This window comes from Bubalus kerabau, chromosome 13 (genome assembly GCF_029407905.1).
Source record: "Bubalus kerabau isolate K-KA32 ecotype Philippines breed swamp buffalo chromosome 13, PCC_UOA_SB_1v2, whole genome shotgun sequence".
Lineage (NCBI taxonomy): Eukaryota > Metazoa > Chordata > Mammalia > Artiodactyla > Bovidae > Bubalus > Bubalus kerabau.
The window spans coordinates 79,678,140-79,699,827 of NC_073636.1; the positions used below are offsets into that span (position 1 = coordinate 79,678,140).

At 53.8% G+C, this 21,688-nt stretch overlaps 2 protein-coding genes across 2 annotated transcripts in view; both read right to left on the reverse strand.

Annotated features, from left to right (window-relative positions):
- DPM1 (dolichyl-phosphate mannosyltransferase subunit 1, catalytic) overlaps positions 1 to 21,688 on the reverse strand; it is a 183,338-nt gene that overhangs the window by 57,412 nt on the left and 104,238 nt on the right. The window lies entirely within an intron of this gene.
- On the reverse strand, positions 6,493 to 11,645 carry KCNG1 (potassium voltage-gated channel modifier subfamily G member 1). Its single transcript, XM_055545314.1, has 2 exons — positions 10,872 to 11,645; positions 6,493 to 7,622 (listed from the first exon to the last, which is right to left on the reverse strand). Exons 1-2 carry the CDS (start codon positions 11,643 to 11,645, stop codon positions 6,852 to 6,854), a joined length of 1,545 nt encoding a protein of 514 aa, XP_055401289.1. The 3' UTR covers positions 6,493 to 6,851.

A 21,688-nucleotide genomic window follows, 5' to 3' on the forward strand; every position in this document is an offset into this window, starting at 1 on the left:
TCACTTTCATGCATTGGAGAAGGAAATGGCAACCCACTCCAGTGTTCTTGCCTGGAGAATCCCAGGGATGGGGGAGCCTGGTGGGCTGCCGTCTATGGGGTCGCACAGAGTCGGACACGACTGAAGTGACTTAGTAGCAGAAAGCAAAGCCCAGCCCAGCAGCCTTGGATGCATAAGACTGAATAACTGAGGGCAACAGAATAAAGGTGTCGCTTCTCTTCTGCCAGTGCCTCTCCTTTCCCCACAACTGTCCCCAGAAACCTTGGTTAACTCTCACTGCTGAGTAAATTTTATGCCTATTTCAAAAACCCCTGAGCTTCTAAAATGAGACATTTCCCATTTAATCATACTTATGGAAAAACAGCTTCTATCTATTTAGCAGTGATTCTGTTAAATGGGGTCACACACCCACCTCCTTGGGCTTGTCCTTATTAAATAGCTGTATCATTTAGAGAATGATTCTAAGGACTTCTTTATGGGGTCACATGTATATAGAGTAATAACATGGTGGAGTGCCAATAGCTACCCAATAATTCAGACCTGGGATGTAATCCTATTAGGCGTTCCCCTGCATTTTTAAAGGCAAGGCTAGTTGGTGGCTTTAAATTTATTCCAACAAATTTATTTATTTGCACATTTACTGGTTCTTTGGGTAAGTAGCATGTTCTTTTCAGAAAAGAAAATGAAAAAATATTGTGGGTTCTGTTTTATGTTTTCAGACTAACTCCCACAGTATCTTGTTATAATACATGGATGTTGGTGGAGGACTGCATTCACAGGTGGAGGTGATTTCCAGGAGGAAATCATCAGGTGACCTTGGGAGGGGGTGGGTTATTTGCTTAGTCGTGGTGCCGGTAAACAGGAATAGATTATAATGAGACTCATGCCACTGTAGGTATGGACAAATGTGGTTGATGTGTGTATGTATTTTGTAGGCCTCTGTATAGAGTAAGGGATTCACAGATTCGTTTAGTCAGCAAATATTTATTGAGTACCTACCAGGTGCCGAGAGCTATCACAGATTGTTGATACTGTTGTGAGGTCCTAGCCCTCCTGGAGATGGTCATCTGGTGGAGAGACAAAGCCCAAGAGCAATAAATACATAAGGTATTGGATGATAACTAGGCTCTTCGAGGAGGATGAAGCTGGTTAAGAGGCTGGGTGTTTTAAAGTACAGATTTTATTATTATTCAGGTATGGTGAGGCCCACAGGTCAGGAGACAATTGCCACTGAAAAGAGAGTTTATTATACACATAGTTCCCCAAAGAAGGGTATGTCCCACATTGTGAGGGGGCCACGTGGGGAAGAACCAGTTTCTGGTCAGAGGCAGAGGGAGGGGAAACTGTGGGCCAGAGCTTTGCTGTGGTTTCGAGAGGAGAGGGCAAGGCAGGGTGAGCAGGCTCAGGACGGGCCAGTCTGAACAGTTTCAGTGAGCTCTGGTCACAGGGCTGTGCTTGGTGGTCTGATCTGGCGCTGGGGTGATTAGGACAGGTGGAGAGTGGCCTGGTGTGTGAGACCCCGAGAAGGGAGGTGGAAAGAGGTGGTCGAGGGTATGGCATCCAGGTTGGCTGCCTTGTATTTGAAAAGCACACTTGTGGGTGTGTGGTTCACCATCTCTAGGAACTGGCCATCCCTGGGAGGAGCATCCCTGGGTCTGCCAGGCCCTGGGTGTCCATGCATCAGAATACAGAAGAGCCGTGGTCAGTACCCTGGGGCATGCTGGCAGCATGGTCTTTTGAGCAGGCTGCTGGCAGGAGGTCAGATAAGGCCTCTCTGTTTAAGTGATGTCTGAGCAGAGACCCTAATGAGGAGAGATGGGGCACGTGGATGTACCTTAGTGGAGAGCCAAACAGGCAGAGGAAACAGCAAGTGCAAAGGCCCTGAGGTCGGACCATGTTTGGCCTGTTCACTGAGTAAAGAGGTTGCTGTAAAAGGAGAGATAAGGAGACCAGGAGACCAGGTCAGGGAGATGGGGCTGAGGGAGACTCCGGCTTTGACTGAGTGGGATGGGACATCAGCTGGTTGGGGGGACACTCTGAACAGTGGGTGAGTGTGATCTGACTTGCATTCCGACAGGGCCCCTCTGCTGCTGTGCTGAAAACAGTTGGGAGGGGAGGCAGGCGAGTGGAGAAACTGAGGAGGGGGTTCAGGCAGCAGTCCATGTGAGAGGGGCTGGGGGCCGGCCCACTGGAGCGGTTAAGTGGCCGAACTCCCCATACACGTTAACAGGACTGGATGGGAAGACAGGAGAACACTGTCTTTTTTTTAGGAGGAACACTGTCTTTTTTTTTCTGGAAGAAAATATAAGTAAGGCCATTTTATTAACAGCAAATGCAAATCTGAATGTAAACCATGCCTCCTTTAGTTGATGTCTTTTTTTTTTTTGCCACATCAAGCAGCTTACAGGATCTTAGTTCCCCAACTAGAGCTTGATTCCGGGCCCCAGCAGTGAAATCTGAGCCTTAAGCACTGGAATGCCAGGGAATTCCCAGCTCTTGTCTTTCACCGTGCTCGTGCTGCCCTGGGCCCCTGCACCCGATCATCCCACATGTGCAGACGTCTTTTTCGCGTGTCCTTTCCCCAGCGACTTGCCAGCCCCTCTGTGGTGGGCGCCGAGTCCAGCTCTGCTATTTGCTTGCTTGTTTTGTCCCCAGCTGCTCTGAGAGGGCCCGGCTCAGAGTGAGGTCTCTGGAAATGTTTGTTCAGAGTGTCCGCTGTGCAGACCTGAGTCTCCTCCCCAGGAGGAAGGCTGCTCCCGGGGGGCCGTGTTTCCGGGCCCACAGGCTCCCTCGACAGCTGGTGACATGCCTGGGGCCTCCCACCTCCGGGCTTTGCCTGCTGGGAAGGCTGCCCCGCCCACTCCTCCAGGTCCTCAGTGCGAGGTTACCTCCCCTGAGAGTCCCTCCCGACTGTCTTCAGGGCCCACTATCCGCCTGTTCTCTGGCCCCAGTCACTGTCTGCCGGCTCATCCTGTGCTCACCATCAGCAAGTGTTTTTTTTAATTCTCATTTCACTGTTTCGCTCGCTCTCCCCATTGCTATGCGGGCCCCGTGAGGACGGGGGGCCTGGTTCTGGAAGGTTCACTCTGGTAGGGAGAGGGGTTGGGGGCCATTCTGATCCCCTCCAAGGGGAAGGGGCCTGTGCCCAGCAGTGCGGTGCCAGGGGCTATGGGCTTCCGCCTGCGCTTCTTGGGACATGGGCTTGGGTGGCCGGAGCTGTGCTGCAGGACATCCTGGGGGTCCAGACAGGAAGTGAGGCATGTGGGTCTGAGTTACACAAGTGCAAAGGCAGATCCTATCTTCGTGGTGGTCACTGTGAGTTTGCAGAACATTGAATACTTTGGCCACCTGATGCAAAGAGCTGACTCATTTGAAAAGACTCTGATGCTGGGAAAGACTGAGGGCAGGAGAAGGGGACGACAGAGGGTGAGATGGTTGGATGGCATCACCAACTCAATGGACATGGGTTTGGGTGGACTCTGGGAGTTGGTGATGGACAGGGAGGCCTGGCGTGCTGTGGTTTATCGGGTCGCAAAGAGTCAGACACAACTGAGCGACTGAACTGAACAGAATCTTGATTTAAAAATTACTGCATTAAAATATGATTTATCTTGATGACCAAGTGTTTTTTTTCCTTTTTTTTTTGCTTCCCCTGAATTCTGTGCCCAAGGTGAGAGATCCCAGCCCTGCTTACAGTGTGGGCCTGAGAATCTGTGTTGTGAAATCAACCTTCCCCAACTCCCACTGTGAGTCTTAGGGCAGTGCCGGGCTCAACTGGAGGTGGGGGAATGTCCACGTGTCCTAAAAAACTAAGACAAATTGGGGAAAGTGGTGATTTGCCATTTCCTCCAGAGCAGTGACTGTCTCCACTCGCTGTCCCTGGCTGTATGGAGCTAGTTGCCTGTATGGGGGTCAAAAGGAAGGCCCCATTAGGGCCAGGGGAAGAATTGGGCCCCTACTTCAATCAGAATGGCTTTCATTTAATCTGATTTATAGCTGGCTTTCTGCATCAGATTTCATATTTCTAAAAAAAAGAGTGGAAAAGCCACGATGGTCAAGTTGATGATGGTGTTAGAAGTGGCTAGTTAGCTGTCCTGAGGCCTTGGGATTCTTAATTTGAACCAAGGATCCTTAAGCCCCACTCTGGGCATGAAGGTCAGTATCTCGAGTATTTGTCCCTCAAGGGAGGCCTTGAGAGGTGCCCGTGTTTGGGTCTCCACCTTGGCCACTGGCACAGACCAGAATCTGGGCAAGAAGATGCCAGAAGCCTGGACCCTCAGGGACCCCGGCTCCTCTTCTGTCCTTGGTGTGGTGGAGGCACAGCTCTCCTCCCAGCGAGACCCGTTCAAGGCTCCCCCAAACCCCACCATTTCTCCTCCCTGGAATCTTTCTTTAAAATTTAAATTTATTTATTTTTAATTGGAGGATAACGGCTTTATAATATTGTGACGGTTTCTGCCATTTATCAGCTTCTCCCTGGAGTTTTTAAAGGCTCTGTCTTAAATCTCTTCATGTCCCATTTCTGTCTGTTTAGCATTTTCAGCTGTCTCCCATGTCTCTTAGCCACTCTGGAGTGGGGAGAAAGGTCATCCATAAATCTAAGGTTTTCTTACTGTGACGGCTGGGCCCGATCGCTGAGACACCCGCCGGGCTGGGGACTGTAGAGCCAATTAGTCGGAAAACTTACTTTTCAGGCGTGCGTCACTGGAAGCAGGTGTCAGGGGAGACTTTAACGAGGCTCTCGTGACTTGTGTGATATTTCCAGCCTGCGTGTCTACTGTGCAGAGGAAGCCCTCGTCCTACCTCCCCGCCGGGGAATGAGAGAGAGACAGAGAGAGCGAGAGAGAGACATGGGGATGGGGAGCGCGAGAGGCGCCCAGAAGCCCCAGTATCCAGCGTTAACAGCGAAGGCCTTTCTGCTTTAGGGTGGCCTTCCTGTTTCCCCTTCCTCTTTCACTCACTGTACGAGTGTTTGCTGAGCGCCGGCTGGGTGCCGGGCCCTGCGTTGGGTGCGGGGAGTCGCTGTGAGCCCTGTGGCTGAGTCCCTGCCATGTGCGCACGGGGCTCCCCGGGCGGAGACAGACCTGGAGGGAGGAGCAGAGAAGTGAAGGAGCGGCTCCAGGGCCCATCAGCGGGTGTGAGGACGCACTGGGTGAGGGAGACAGCGGTGGGGCCGCTGGGGCGGACCCTGTACGGTGGGAGGAGCCAGCGCAGTGTGTCAGGAAGGCTGCTCCCCGCAGAGGGACGTGATGTGTGAAGGCCCGCGGTGGGCAGGGGCTGGGTGCTTCTACACCGCAGCGTGGAGGCCGCTGTGACTGAGTGGAGTGAGTGAGAGGCGAGGCGGGCCCAGGCAATGCTAGGCATTTGGGCGTCATTCTCAGCACGATGGATACACCTCTGTGGGTTTAGGCGGGACAGTGATGGGGCCAGATTTGCTTTGTTTACTTTCTTATTTTTTTGGCTGTGTTGTGCCGCACGTGGGATCTTAGTTCCTTGACCAGGGATTGAACATGCTGTCCCTTGCGCTGGAAGCGCAGAGTCTTAACCACTGGACTGTCAGGGAAGTCTCGGGTTTATTTTAGAGCTTGCCTTCTGTAGCTGGCCCAGGGGAGGGGGTGAATAAGACAGCGACGCTGCTGCAGCATCTGAGGGTGGAGGCAGGCGTGTAACCGCAGCCTGGATGGGAAGCCCCTCCCCAGATGGGCACCAGAGGCCTCTGAACCCTGAGAGCAGAGCAGACCTGGTGGGCTGGCCTGGGGCTCAGGCCCTACCCCGAATCTTCCACACTACATGAGGTCGGGAGATGTTCCGGTCGGGTGAGTGCTCTGCGGGTCTCTGAGGGGCCCAGAGAGACCCTTGGGGGCTTCAGACTGTGCTCTCAGGTGGCCCAGAAAACTGAGGTCCGTTTTCCCAAAGCATCAATGCAATGCAATCTAGGTTTACATTTAGATTTAGGTAAATGGTTTGAAGCATTTCCACCCCCCCCCCAAAAAAAATTAAGATAAATGTGGCATAGAATAAAAAATGCACACTAATTTTTAAAGATAAAATGAAGTGACTTCACCTTTGTAGTCAGCAGGGCTGACTCGGTATCCACTTCACTGTTGGGGGTGCCTTAGGCGGAAAGTTTGAGAAACAGGCCTTAAGGTGCAACAGAGGAGAAGAGGAGATGGGAGAGAAGGAAAAGGTGGGGAGGAAAGCCTCGGAGAGGGGAAGAATCGACGAGATAGAAGAGTGAGGGGCTATTTACCAGCAGTTTCCCAAAGGTGTCTACCCTGTCTCTTTCCCCCAACCTCACGGGGCCTCACCGGGTATGAAGGACCCAAGGAAAAAGGCTAACCCAATACTTCTGGTACCACACTGGCTGGCTTACTGGAAAGTGCCATTTCCTCTCTTAACAGAGCCCCAGGGAAGGCTTTCTTCTGTTTTTCACCGGTTTTCTTTAATTGCACGCGATCCACACTCAAGACAGACTTGTAGCTGCTGTTTGTATTGTTCCCTAGGCAGCCCCACAAAGCGAGTCTTTGCTGGGCATGTTATTTACATGGTGGAAAGAACAAGCCATCTCCTCACTAGGGAAGGGCGTGGGGGCTGGGGCGGGGGGTACTGTCAGGACTGTGTGCTGGGCTTCACATCTGGACTTGGGGGACCAGGGACCCCCTGCCGGGGTGGGGCCATCTTCCCTGGGGCGTGGCTTGGTCCGTCCCAGGCCAGGGCTGCGCTCAGAAGCAGCACGTGCCTTTGGAGGCTTCTGCAGCGATGGTGGTAGCGTCAAGCCTCAGAGGGTGGGCAGGGCTGGGGGGCGGGGGGCGCATCCTGGCGGTGGCGGTGGCGAGGTGCGACCTCTGGACTCAGTTATTGTCTCTGGTGTCCGAGGAGGCACTTCCAAACAAGATGTCACTGTCATGGGACATGCTGCTCAGCTGCGACTTGGTCTTGATGAGAAACTGGGTCCTGCGGAACATCACCCTCTCCTGCTCCTGCTTGAGCTCCAGGTAGGAGCGGGAGAAGGTGTGGAAGATGGAGGTCACGGGGAAGGCCATGAGGAGGATGCCGCTGAGGATGCTGCTGAGCGCCACCACCTGGCCGGGCGTGCTCCGGGGCACCATGTCGCCGTAGCCCACGGTCGTCATGGTGATGACGGCCCACCAGTAGCAGGCAGGGATGCTGGTGAACTCAGGGCTCTCGGCCATCTCGTTCTCGATGACGTAGAGGAGCGGGGCGAAGAGCGCGATGGCCACGCAGAGGAAGAGCAGCAGGAGCCCGAACTCACGGGTGCAGCGGCGGGCCGTGAGCCCCAGCGTCTGCAGCCCCAGCGAGTGGCGGGCCAGGCGCATGACGTACAGGATGCGCAGCGCCCGCAGGACTCGCAGTACCAGCCCCACCTTGTCCAGGTAGCTGTTGCCCGTGCCGGGCTTGCGGCGGCCCGCGGAGGCGCCGTCCACCAGCAGGGTGACGTAGTAGGGCAGGATGGCTACCATGTCGATCAGCGTCAGCGGGCTCCGCAGGAAGACGAACTTGTTGGGCGCCTGGATGAGCCGCAGGAGGAACTCGAGGGAGAACCAGCCCACGCACACCGACTCCACGATGAAGATGTTGCGGCACATCTGGGAGCACCGGCCCTGGGAGAGTGAGAAGTGGGGGAGGTCAGCGGTTCCACCGCGAGGAGCACGGGGCTCGGTCCTGGGGCGGTGCTACCTGGGCCAGGGTGGTCTGGGCGCTGTGCCTGTCCCTGGGTCCCCTCTCTCTGGTTATACCCACTCCCTGGGCAATCCTGTGCAAGCCTGGAGCTTGAAGCATCTTCTCAACACTGACTACCCCTAATCTCTCTGCAGCCCAGACCTCGCCCCTGAAATCCAGACTTCAAAGGAGCTGCCTCCTAGGGGGGTCTGACAGGTGTCTCAAAGTCATCATGTCCCCAAATGAGCGCCTGACTTTTCTCTTCTTAAAATTTATTTTTATTAAGATGTAATTGACATATAACAAACACAAGGCATAGGGCGAGTTGATCTGACACATTTACGTATTGCGATACGAATACCAAGGGGCACATGTGCTCTGTCGCTTCCGTCATCTCTGACTCTTTGCAACCCTAATGACTGTAGCCCGCCAGACCCCCCTGTCTGTGGGATTCTCCAGGCAAGAATACTGGAGTGGGTTGCCATGCCCGCCTCCAAAATATGTTTTATAAGTTACTTATTTACCGTTTTTACTGTCTGTCTCAGCCCTGCTCACCTGTCCACCCTGCCCCAGAAGACTGTAGCCCTACAGGACAGGATGCTTTGTGTATTGCTCACTCTCAGGCCCCAGTGCCTGGAAAGGCCTGGCACACGGCAGGTGATCAGTTACCAGGATGATCTGTTACCAGGATGGATGGCAGAGCACTGGCCTGTCTTTAGACAGCGTGCCAAGTGAAGGCCAGGCAGGCAAAGCGAAACCAGGGGAGGTGGCCCAAGTTGGGTGGAGGCCCTGGGGAGCCTGGCCATCCTGCCTGGCACCGCCTGAGGGCTGTCCCAGATGAACTCAGTCTTGAGGCTGCCTCATTCATTTTTTTAAGAGAAGCTGGAAATTTGGAGTTTTACATGAAATCTCCTGGGTTTTAAATGTTGTGACAATTCGATACAAAGAAAGCACTCCACATTTCATTCAGACACATCTGTGCCTTTGCCACGCAGGCTGTCAGGTTACTGCTCTGATCTGCAGCATGGGGGACCGTGCCCAGTTTAGACCTCAACGTCAAAGGGGCTTGGCAGAGAGGGGGGCACATGTGGTTCTACCTGGGCATCTTGCTGGTTCTGGGGCACAGCTGGGTCTATCAGACTCGCCGTACTAGCTCTGTCTCTGGGAATACGTGAGAAGCTGGAGAGATGAGCTGATACTTGGTGAGGCTGTGAGGTCTCAGACTTCTGGACAGGAAGCCCCCTCCTCTGGGAAGCCTTCCTGGAGTACGTCCCTTCAAGTATCCCCAGCACAGTTGATGGGCCTCTCACAAGAGCCCTCTTGGCTTGTGCCCCATACTTATGGTTACGGGGCTGTCACCAAGGCTTGGAGCACCCTGAAGCTCTGGTCACCCTGACTGCCCCCTGGAGCCTGAATACAGGAGGCACTCAAACACCTGCTCGGGTGAGACAGTGAACCCCACTGGTCCCCCAAATGAAACTGAAGAACGACATTTTTACTGAGTCATGAAAAAGGCTGGGTATCTTTTTTTTTTTTAAGCAGGTATCATAAGTTGAATAAAACTGTGGCTTTATTAGTATTTTCCTGATAAAATCAGCATTGCGTGTGTTGGGGCCAAGAAGAAATCAGCGCTAAGCACAGGTGCTTCCAGACGGGTCTCGGGGGACAAGCACTGCTCTTTTTGGGAGGGGCGTATAATCCTCACAGTGAGTAATTCCTGAATGTGCGATGCCAGGCGCTGTTCCAGTCGCTTCTCATTCACTGAATCCCCCCAGCGCTATGAGGTGGGCCTGTTCACAACCTCTTCGACATGTCAGGAAACAGAGGCGCAGAGAGGCTGAGTGACTTGTCTACAGAAGCACAGCCAGAGTGGACGAGGTGGGATTCAAATTCAGGTAGTGATGAACCTGCCTGGTTCATCACTACCCCTCATGGATCTCAAAGGTTCACTTTACTGATTGAGTGTTCATTTTACTGGTTGAGTATTTTCTTAACACTGGCTTTTAAAATTCAATGTATTCAAAAAGAAGTGTCAGAAACTCCCTGAGAGTTATAAATGTAACACTATTGCTACTTTCCCCACAATACTTGTGTATGGAAAAACCCTCACGTGGTGAGTGGTTTTAATGTTAAATCAGAGGGTTCACGTAAAACCCTTAGCACATGCATGGTACACAGCCAGTGCTCAATAAATGCTGGCTGGCATGATATTTATGTTTAGTTCATACTGCCATACCTATTTCTCCAGTGCCTACACAATTTGCACCTGTCTGAACTTTTCAGTCTGTCTTGAGCCTTGCTTCTGGAACCCCTACGTGTGGGGAGAAGGTCCCAGAGATGGGTCTCATACAGACGGAGGCTGAGCTGAGGGGCTACATGAGGTCCCAGGCTGCCACGTGGGACCCATACTTCCATACTTAGGGACCCAGACTTCAGACTCAGTTAGACCTGGATTTGGGCAAGCTGCTTTTCCTCAGTGTTCTCAGCTGTCAAGTGGTTTTGGGAACACCTCCCATACTCAGATGCTGGGAAATTCATTGGGGAAATAAGATACAGGCAGAGTGGCAGCCCAGCCTCTCGCTCCCATTAACTGCCGGTAAGTAAGTGGTATCCCTGAGAACTGGGCATGCACCCCATCATGCCCTGGAGTAAACACTTACGGGAACTCCCTTCTTTAACAGAAAGCAATGCTGGCTAATTGAGGTTGCCTGCACACACACACATCTATCAATGAACATCATATTCAGGACCCCAAAGAGCTTTCTGGGATCTTTTCATGTAAGGGAATTGGGAAGGCTGACAAAGGATGCAAGTTGGTGAAATAAATTTTGGTGGTGCACGTCACGTGCTCAGCTTGGGGCCAGGCACATCAAACATCGCGTCATCCTTCCATCCATCCATCCGTTCATTCAACAGAGTGGCTGAGTGCCTCTCCCATGCTGGACATTGTTGTGGTGGGCAGGGGGCACAGCGCGGACCTGAACAGGCTGTGGAGCTCAGGTCTGCATGTGGAGGAGGACGACACACACGGAGACACATTTGTAAACACACATAAACACAACGACGGACTGGGATGCTACTGAGCCAGTGCGGTCAGGGAAGGCTTCCTGGAGGAGGCGACAGGGCAGGCAGAGAGTGGTCCCTGCAGCAGCAGCCCCGTCCTCCCCCGGGGGCAGGGGCGGGGCCCTTACCTGCTCCTCCTCCTCCCTCAGGCTGGGCAGGGTGCTGATGGAGAGGTTGACAGCTGTGACCGTGACAAAGAGCACCGACAGGAAGGCGAACACCTTGCCGGGCAGCCCCGAGTGCGGCCTTTCCACCATGTCGCGCAGCCGCCGCATGCAGCGGCCCAGGCGGCCCTCTTCCTCCGCGGGGCCCTCGCTGCCGGGGTCTTCGCTGTCCAGTGCGTCGTCCTCGTCCTCCCGCTCCACCGTCTCGGCGAACTCCTGGATCTTCTGCAGGTAGCGGCGCTTGCAGCAGCCGTCCAGGTGGTCCTCGGCGATGCCCCAGTAGAGCAGCTCCTCCTGGAAGGACAGGGCGCACATCTCCCGCAGCAGCCGCAGCTTGCCCGCCCGCAGGAAGGTCAGGATGGTGCCGAAGGCGCCCGGGTTGCGGTCGAAGAAGAACTCGTTGCAGGTGACATCATAGTCGTCGCACACGTTGAGGATGTCGTCGAAGTTGGTGCAGGCCTTGAGCTGGCCCAGCCGCGTCAGCGGGAACTCCTCCAGCGTGGTCCAGGGCAGCGAGTACTTGATGCCGCCCACGTTGATGATGATCTGCCGCCTGCGGTCCTCGGGCTGGCCGCCTTGGCGGGGCTCGTCCTGCGGCCGCAGCCGCTGGGCCCGGCGGTAGAAGACGCCTTTGAGTGATTGGCTTTGGGGGAAGAAGGCCGGATGGAAGGAGGCATCCGACGTGCAGCTCAGAGCGCTGTAGTCGTAATCAGAATTGTCTCCCGGTAGGAGGGTCATTTTGAGCTTTCACATCCCTCTCGGGCCTGGGGTGGGGGGGAGAAGGGAGGAAAGAGCCTTAGCGACTCCCGAGTCTCTGGGGACAATGTGGACCCTGCAGCTAATTGCTGATATGGGCTGCACTGCGTTTCCCCAGATTCACAGGGGGAAAGCCCTAACCTCCAAGTGGATGGTGTTAAGAGGTGAGGTCTTTAGGTCATCAGGCGTAGATGAGGTCAGGAGGGTGGAGCCCCCAGGGTGAGATTAGTGCCCTGATAAGGAGAGGAAGAGACAGCAGGGTCTCCTTTCTCTCCACCCAGTCAGGGCCTGGTAAGAAGGCAGCCAACCTGCAAGTTAGGAAGTCAGCCCTCGTCAGAACCCGACCGGATCTCAGACTCCCAGGCCCCCTCCCCCCCACCCCATGGAGAGCAACCAACGTCTGTTATTTAAGCCCCCTGGTCTAGATACTCTGTTACAGCAGCTTGAGGGAAGATACTCACGAGTCAGAAGAGCCACTCTATTGTTCAGCACCTCCTAAACTTTGCCATTCCTCCATATCCACATTTTTTACACCATAAAAATGCACTGAATGCTACTGTAAGCCAGGAGTGGCTTCAAGCACTGGGAGTTTGCAGCCATGCATATAATCAGCTGTGGCCCCCAACCCCACAGAGCTGACAGCCTACATTGGTACTGTTATTTACTTAACGTTTCAAGTTTGTCCAACTTTGGGGGATATTTATTTAGTTTGGAAAAGTAGTTTAGTGTGGACCAGAGGTTCTCAACCAGGCCTGATTTTGTCACCGGGGGACAGACGGCAATGTCTGGAGGCATTTTTGATTGTCATGACTAGGGGATGCTACTGGCATCGAGCAAGGATGCTGCTAAAAGTCCTATGGTCAGATCCCACAACAGAGAATTATCCTGCCCACCATGTCCATAGTGTGAGGAGGAGGGGCTCTGCTGTGGTGGTTATGAGCGTAGATTTTGCTGTTGAATGTTCTCATCTGCAAAATGGGTATAACCATACAATCTACCTTATAGGATTACTGAGAAGATTCAGGGAATTACGTACCCAAGACCACTGAACACAGTATGTGGGACATGGTAGGTACTCAATACTTCCTGTCTACTATTTTTTTTATTACTTTATTATTCTGTTTTATTTTATTTTTTGGCTGCACCATGTGGCTTCTGGGATCTCAGTTTCCTGACCAGGGATCGAACCCGGGCCATGGCAATGAAAGCGTGGAATCCTAACCACTACGCAACCAGGGAACTCCCCCTGTTTACTGCTATTACAAGTATTAAACTCAAAAGGGACCGCCCGTATTCGTTCCATGCATGGAAAACATATCCCTTGCCATAAATCAGAGGCAATGTCCAAACAATGCACAATTGTCACAATTGCTCGTGTGTCAGCAAACGTCATCTTGAGGACCCAGGACTGAACTGGACAGGCTTGCTCACTCCTCCAGGAAGCCCTCCTTGGCTCTTCCAGCTAAATCAAGTGTCATCCCCACCCACCCCCATTTATTGTCACCACACTTGCCACCTGTTTTAGAAGGATCTGTGTGCAAGCCTGGTTCCTTCAGTAGACTGCTTGCTCCCTGGGGGAAGAACGTGCTCTACTCATTTCTGAACCTCTGTATTCAGCAACGTAAACGCTCCAAGAAATGCTCAACAAATAAGTACATTTCCTGTTGGTGAGGCCAGTCCGATGAGGGCACTTCTGAGAAACTGAGGTCAAAATCTCAGCTTACACAGACTTCTTCCTTCCCCGTCCTCAAAGCTAAGGGTTTGTGCCATTAGAATCAGATTGCTTATGCAGTGATAGCTCATGGGCTGCATTTGGTTTACAAATATTTTGCCTGGCTTGGAGAAGATTTTGAAACATGGAGACATTTCATTTAAAAATTCATATATGTTTTTTGGGGAAAATCAGATTATCTGGCAACCTTCGCTTCAAATTCCAGCTGAGAAATGCCTGTCCCTCTTTAGGCAGGGCAGGCATGCTACGATCCACTGTCATCCCCACCCCTCCTTATTGTCTTCCGGACACCCACTTTACTTCCCTTATGTATGTTTCCTTCCTGGTCACTGTAGGCACTTGAGTTTGACATCCCTAGATCACAGCAACAGAGCTCTCCAGAATTAAGCTGATCTGGGAAAAGTAGTGTAGTACGAGTCTATAATACTTGGATGTTATAGTTTTTCTTTTTACTCGGACTGCACCAGGTCTTATTTGCGGCATGGGGGATCTAGTTCCCCGACCAGGGATGGAACCTGGGCTGCCCACATTGAGAGTGCAGGGTCTTGAGCACTGGATCGCCAGGGAAGTTCCAATACTTTGCTTTTAAGATTCACCATCACTCCCCCCGCCCACCCCAGCTCAATCACCCATGGATGCAAGTGGTACCAGCCAAGTCTATCAATTCCAAATGGAGATCCATTTCTGATACCTGAGTGTTCATCCATGCTATGGGCATGTTCAGCGGAAACACACGCGGTTGCACACATATACACACAGCCCCGCGTGGGTGTGGAGCAGTGTTTAACAGGAGCCACGGACGTTTCCACATCTGAGAGGGGCACCTTCCTAACAAAAATTCTTTCACAAATGCAAATCATCACTCCACGCACTTATCTCTGGGGCAAACTATCGTTTCTCAGCTCAAGTTTTGGAAAACTAGGGTACACCTGTGTTTGATCTGACTTTAAAGCGTTAAGAGTGTTTTTAACTTCACCTAAAATTGGAACTCGTTTCCTTAGGCAGAGCCTGCCAGAATCCCTTGGAGGAGGAAGATGGCTTTTAGTACCACAGCTTTTCAGCTATGCTGCTTTATCTTTGCCACTAAAGACAAGAGGGAAAACGACATTCCGTTTGGCAAGAATAGTGATGGAGGCACGGGAGCCTTCCTCTCATCCTGCAAACCCTGGAGAGCGCTTGTGAAACTCCACGTCTGTAATCACCTCTTTTCTTGCAGAATTTTTTTTTTCAACCCTCCTCGCTTTCCCTCCAGCTGAAAGCTCCCCCAATTAGCAATTCCTCATTTTTTCTCTCGTGATCTATATCAGCCGTGAGTCAAAGCCTCAGCCTCCTGCATGGAAAGTTGTCCTGTCTCAGAGACAAGTATGGAGAGGAGAGAAAAAGTTGCTTTGTGCAGGCTGCTTGTACACGGAGGGCCAGAGGGCCCTGGGGAGGCTCCGATGCTGAATTTGCTCAACAAGGGAGGGCACGCTTGCCCTGAGCCTTTGGTCTTAGGGTTGTCCCGTCTGATGGGGTGCAGGTGACAGTTCTGCCTGCTAGAGTCTCTGGTAAGGTTCATAGATCAAACAGGCGCCAAAGTCCTGCTTCTGGAATATAAATCTACTTTTCACTCAGTCTGGTATTACCCTCACGAAAAAGCTGATTTTTAAAAATTTCGGTGTTAGGTCTGTGAGTTCTAGAGCATGGTGGGATCTAGTGATTCTGCCTCTTAGGGTCTATATGTCTACTTAGGAAGAGGAAGCTGTTTGAGAAAGGGGCTCCAATGGTGGGAATGAGAAGGAGGAGTCCTGAGGGAGCTCTCATTCATTCATTCGTCCAACATTACCACGTGTGGGACTGGGCCAGGCCTGGAGGCACAGCGGAGGACCAGACAGAGCCAGTCCTGTCCTTATAGAGGAGGCGTTCTAGTGGGGGACACAGCCTCTAAATAAATACACAGATCATTTCAGGCCCTGATGAGTGTTGTGATGGAAACAGAACTAGGTGACCAATGGGAAATGACTGGGGTGGGGGGTCAACGCTAGCTGGAGGGACCCAGGAGGGCTTCTCAGGGGAGGGGACGCTGGGGCAGAGCCAGCCCTGGGAGGACCTGGGGAGCAGTGTCTCGGATGGAATTAGAAGAGCTTGCTCCTGACCTGGGAATGGGGCTGGATGGTCAGACACCGAAGTAAAGGCCAAGTGGCCAGGCAGAGTGAGCGAGGGGAGGTGGAGGAAGATGAGTGCGTGTGGGGTCAGCAGGTGACAGACGGGCTGGGGTTTGTTCTTCGTGGGCGGGGCATCCTCTGGAGAAGTCCCAGGCTGGGCTGGGGAGACCACCTCTGTCTCTGGAAAGAGACCACCGAGGTTTGGACCAGTGGAGGGGTCTGGAGAATCGGAAGGATTTGGGGTGGGCTTTGGAGAGAGAGAGCTGAGGGGACTCTTGCTTGTGGGACTGGAGTGTGGTGAAGGGGAAGGACAAGGACGTAGGGAGATCCCAGGGGTGCCATTCACCCAGGTGGCCGATAGGTGGCGCTAGGAGGCCCAAGTTAGAGAGCCTTCCGGCTACAGGATAATGGAAGGAGAAATTGTGGGCCAATCAGAGACAGAGAGGTCAGGGATGGGGCCTCCCACGTGGGTGATGGGTGGTATCAGAGCACCAAGGCCGACCTGACGATCATTGGGGAAGAGGAGGGGGAGCTCTGACCTGGCTGGGCTGGACGGGATGGGAGGGCCCGGCGAGCAGGGACATAGCAAACCCCGGGGGCTGGTATTCCCTGTGCTCAGCGCCCAGCACCCACCCCCTTGCTGACACTGCACATCGCGCCAGCCCTGAGTGTCGGTGCGGGTAGACACTCCTCCGCCCCTACCCAGCCCTGGCCAAAAGATGTCTGTATCCTTTTTCTGATTCCTGGAAGCAGTGACTATGTTAGCTTCTCTGGCAAGCAGGAATCAAGGTTACAGATGGAAATGAGGTTGCTAACCAGCTTCCTTTGAGGTGGGAAGATTTTCCTGGACTCTCTGGGGGCCCCATGCAACCACCAGAGTCCTTAAAAGATGGAAGAGAAAGGCAGGAGGGTGCATCAGAGTGATGAAACGCTGAGAAAGACCCGACTGGCCAGTGCTGGCTTTGACGATGGAAGGGGCCACGAGCCAAGGAAAGTGGGCAGCGTCTAGAAGCTGAGACAGACGGAGAACACTCTCCTCTGGCTCTCCAGAAAGGAACGCAGCCTTTCCAGGCCTTTATTTTAGCCCTGCAACACCCACTGCAGACCTCCGTTCTCCAGAATGTGAGGCGATGTTTGTTTTGTGTTAATCCACGCAGCTTGTGGTGACGTGTCACAGTGACAACTGGAAACAGATACAGCCAGTGTTGAGAAGAAGCTGGTTAGACTCCAGCTTGGGAGTGGGGGTGGGGGGCAATTTGCTGACGACCTCAAGGTGGGGAAGCAGAAGAGCCTGCTAGCTCTGAAGTCAGGAGACCTGGGTTCAAGGTCTCCCGTGACTTTGAACAAGTCATGTTCTGCCTCTGAGATACAGTTTCCTTATCTGTAAAATGGGGATATTTGTTGCTCTGACCTCTTGGAGTTATGGTCAGGACTAAAGCAGAGGACACAGATAACGCAGGTGCTTGGCCCAACGCCTGACCTGCAGGGGATCCTCAATGGGCCTGCTGTATTATTACCAGCTATGAGGGGGATCTGTCATTCTCCCCTCTTCCAGACAAGGATGACTCCTTTCTTGACCTGATTAGGCAGGACTGGACCCCAGCATTGTCTGACCCCCCAGAGCCCGTTGCTGAAGGGAATGTACTCATATGGCCTCTGGGAAAGCCTGAGGGGTATCAAGGGGGAATGATGGACGCTGGTGTCTGATGACCTGGGAATCCCACTCTTGGGTATATCCCTCAGACTTGGATCCACAGGGCTTATGACAGACATTGTCTGTAATGTATTTGCACTCCAACTCTTGACTCAGGATCCGCTTCTGGGGACTCAGATGCAAGCAAGGAACAAGGCACAAGAATATATCTCGTGTTGCTTTGGCGCTAGGAGGTCTCCCAGTGTCCCTCCCGGCGGTGGGGGAAATGAACAAGTGATCCAGATGGCAAAAGCCTGTAGATTCCGCAGGAACTGGAAGCAATGGACTAGATGTGGGTTTAACAACACATTTAGATCTTAAAAACATGGTCCCAAGTGGGAAAAAAAAAAAACAACAGAAGTTTATAGCACTTTGCTGTTTATGTAAATGGGCACACACACAACATTACATATCTTACAAAGACTAGAGCACATGTAAGGATCTCTGTCAACCACAGGGAGGGTGCCTGGGAGGGCAGGGGGAGGGAATAAGCTTGGGGATTGGAACGAAGGGAACAGTGACTAAGACAGCCTGGTGATGCAGAGCGATATGAATTAAAGAGTGTGGTTAGCACCACCCTCGGTTTTCATCCAGGTTAGAGAAAAAGAAGAGCACAAAAACTGTCACGCCAGTGGGTTTTGCATCTCCCCGGACTCAGCTGAGATACAGACCCCCAGGTCCCTCCCAAGACCGTCTCATCAGAATCCTTAAGTGGGGGGGCCAGGAACTGGCATTTCTGAAGGCTCCCTGAGAGCCTGCTGATGTTTGAGAGAGGAAAGGCAGGGGCCAGGAAAGCTGGCAGGCCTTCCAGGTGCTCTGGGCTTCGGCTGGGAGCCCTCTGCCTGACTTCCCAGCCTCCCTGGAGTTCTGGAAGGCTCTGTGGGTCCTGTGCGAGGGGAGCCTCACTGGAAAAGTGGAGATTCTCTGGTTCATGAGAAAATCTGTCCGTTCTGGGGCTGCCTTAATCGAACGCCCATTCATGAGCCCACAGCTCCGCGGATTCTCCCCAGGCAGCTTCTCTTCCTCCTGGGAGAAAGATGACGTTCAGAAGCTGTGACAGAGGGCTGAGTGTACGTTTCCAAAGAGAGATGATCACTGAAGCCAGAAGGAGTTCTGAAGGGCAGCACCCCCACCTGGAGGCTGCTCTGTGGCCAGTGTGTGACTGGGGGTGGGGTGCAGGACCCAGGGGCAGGGGTAGGACTCTGGAGCGGGGAGCAGGGCGGAAGGAAGGTCTCTGTCAGGGTGGGAGGAAGGTCTCCATCAGGCTTGTCTGGCTATTGCTGCTGCTTCTGCTGTTAACCTTTCGGCCTGATACAGCCATCTATACCCACCAAGTCACCGGCCCTCTTCCAGGCCCGTTTCCCCATACAGCAGGGACAAGCATGTTGACCTCACCAGGCTGGTGAATGGAGGTTGCACGCCCATTTTACAGATGAGGAAACTGAGGCTTTGAACGGTGAAAACTCATGACTCTGGTGGCAAGTGATGAAGCCAGGGTCTAACTAGGTCTGTGGGACCCTGAGCAAACCTCTTTGACTGCATTCTACTGTCTCCCTGCATTGCTGGTTCCTGGTGGCGGAAGGGTGTTCAGCACCTCGCCTCTATTTTCTAGGCACAAGCTTTTGAAGAGTCTTTGGGGATGGGGAGAAGCAGGCAACTGCCCATAGCTGGGGAAACATCCTTGGTCCTACCAGATATTTGCACAAGAGCAGAGTAAGGAATCAACAAAACTGGTTTCATCGAGTTCTGGGTTGCCATTTCAGTCTCTGGGCAGAACTCTCCTGTGGGGTAGCAGGCACCAAGCAGGGCTGAGGGTGTGGCCTCTGGACCATGATGCCTGGTCAACCGTTCACCAGCTGTGCAGCCTTCTGCAAATACCTTCACCTCTCTGTGCCTGGTTCCTTAGCTGTAAACTGGGGTGTCGTCCACTTGCCTTCTAAGTGCTTGGAGCCATGCCTGGTGCGTTAGAAGGGCCCCGTTTGCCAGAATGGCTTCTGGGCAGCATGCCTGGCACCTCACCTGCCTGCTCCCCCGACCCCACCCGGGCATTTCTTTCCTCAGAGGAGCAGTGTGAAGCCAACATCGCCTTCCAGAGGGTGGGACCCCAGTGCCCGCTCTCCTCACCTGGCTGAAGCCAAGTGCCTTGCTCCGTGGGCCTCCGCTTCCCCGTCAGCCAACAGAAACTGGCTGCACAGGCCTGCGGTCGGCAGAAGGGTGGCCTCCCGAAGAGGCCCACGTCCCAGGCCCTGGATGGAACCTGGGAGTGTAACCTTACGTGGTGAAAGGGCGGGTGTTACTGCGATTAAACTGAGGAGCTGGAGATGGGGACATGGCCCCGGATCGACCGGTGGGCCCAGCATCGCCACGAGAGTCCTTATCACAGGGAGGCAAGTCCACGGGGTCGCAGAGAGTCAGGCGTGACCGAGCAGCTGTCGCTCAAGGGGATCAGAGTCAGAGATGAAAGAGACATGATGGCAGACGCTGAGGCCGGAATGTTGTAAAGCCAAGGACGCGGGGAGCCCCCAGAAGCTAGGAAAGGCAAAGGGAGGGCCTCTCCCTGCAGGAACACGGCCTTGCTGCCCGCTTGGTGTCAGCCCACTGAGGTCCATCTGGACTTTTGATCCCCCCAAACCGTAAGATAACAAGTTTGTGCTGCTTTAAGCTGCTACACTGTAAGGAGCATGTGGCAGGAAGAAAACAAACCAAGCACAGTGCAACTTTCTTTAAAAAAACAAAAAAGCATTTTTTCCCTGAGCTCCTCAGGCTTTGGTTTCTGTCTCTCCTCCCCACACTTGCCAACCCGTGTCATTCCTTAATCCCGAGCGGGTTTCGAGGGGACTCCAGCGGTCTCTCCCTGCAGTCCTTCCCCTACCGGGGGAGTTTCATCTGTCATGGTCAGGGTTCCTGGCTGGGCTGACTCAGAGGCGGATCATGCTGCATTAATCCTCAATTAGACCATTAATCAAAACGGATCCAGCCGTTAGGCTGGCCCAGGCCCTGGCACACCGGATCCCTGTGAAATGCTGTGCCTGCATGGGAAATTCATCTTCTCTGATGCTCTCCTGTCCATGCTCATTCCAGTCCAAGTGGGCTGGCCCCCAGCCCTGCTTCCAGTGAGCGGGGGCCTCAGTCACTGGGGTTGGGGGATACTTGCTGGGAGCTGGGCTCTCTCCTCCATCCCACCTGCCCCCTAAGAGGGAACATCCAGAGACCCCCATCCCCTACCCCCAGACAGAGGCAGCCTCTGGAGCCTCCCTACAATGTTCCTCTGGCAAAATAAAAACACACACGCTTGCCTTCTACCAGGAGCTCTGGGGCAGGAGCTGGGTGGTCCTTCTGTGTTTGACCCTTGGCGGCCTCTGATTCGGGAGCACAGGGGTAAGTGGAGGCACAGGCTTGGGGAGCAGTGGGGCGGGGACACCTACTTAAGCAATCCTTCGCTTCTCTTTCCTCAGTAAGTGTTGAGGCCACGTGTCTGTGGTCAGCTGCAGTGGGACAGAGTGGGGAAGGAGGGGTGGTGGGGCGGAGCGGGGAAGAAGGGGCGGCGGGACGGAGTGGGGAAGGAGGGGCGGTGGGCCCTGTGAGGCCGTCATTTGGCTCCTACCTGGACCACCGTGACTCCGTGCGTGGATTCTGTCAGTCAGATACTGTCTGCTAGGAAACAAAAATGGCCAGGAGGGACTAGTGCTGGCAGCCAGACTCCCTTGCCTCCGCCTTTGTATCAACTCTCTTTTAGAGTGGCTTTTCTAGCCACGATTTTCCAACCATGGGGCTCCATCTTTGGGTTTAGTGAGCCAACCAAGGGTGGATTTCCAGACCCTCTATCTCCGGCCACTGGAAACGTTGACTCTGCCTCACATATTCGGAAAGGGGACGTGGAGAAAAGACGGCCAGGTCAAGACGCCTCAGAGTACCCTGGGGGTTGACTCCTCAGACCTGGTTGGAGTCTCTCAGGCCTGCGTCCAGGCCACGTCTCTGGGCCCTTCTGTTCTCTGGGGCATCGTCCTCACCCTCGCCACAGCCCAGCTGTGTGGGGTGCAGGGGGCTCAAAGTGGCGGCGGGACGGGAGCCTGACTCCCAGATCTGCCCCCTTCAAGACTCCAGGGCTCCCCTCGCCTGGCCCTCAAGGCTCGGGACGGGGACCAAGGCTGTATTCTCACGGCCCCTGTGGGTTTGAGTGTGTCCCATGACAGACATCTTTCCACTGGAATGGGCTCTTAGGGAATGACGGATGAAGGCAGTCCCCAGGAGCCGTCATCGCCTGCCTTTCAGACGCGCCTTCCCTCCCTTCCCGCTTGGTGGGTACCTCTGCAGAGCTCCAGGACGGAGGATACAGGGTCAAGCTCAGGTCTGACAGCTCCTGAGAAGTCCACCCAAGAAAGCCGGCACACGCCCTGGCTCTGGCCCTTGGGCCGGGTCGCCAGCCGTGCCAAACCTGCCTTGGAAACGTGAGCGG

Excerpts from the sequence above, each read along its gene's own strand:
- KCNG1 (XM_055545314.1), bottom strand. The coding sequence starts at position 11,645 with ATGACCCTCCTACCGGGAGACAATTCTGATTACGACTACAGCGCTCTG. Across the intron at positions 7,623-10,871 it reads TGAGGGAGGAGGAGGAGCAG|GGCCGGTGCTCCCAGATGTG; the intron begins GTAAGGGCCCCG and ends TCACTCTCCCAG.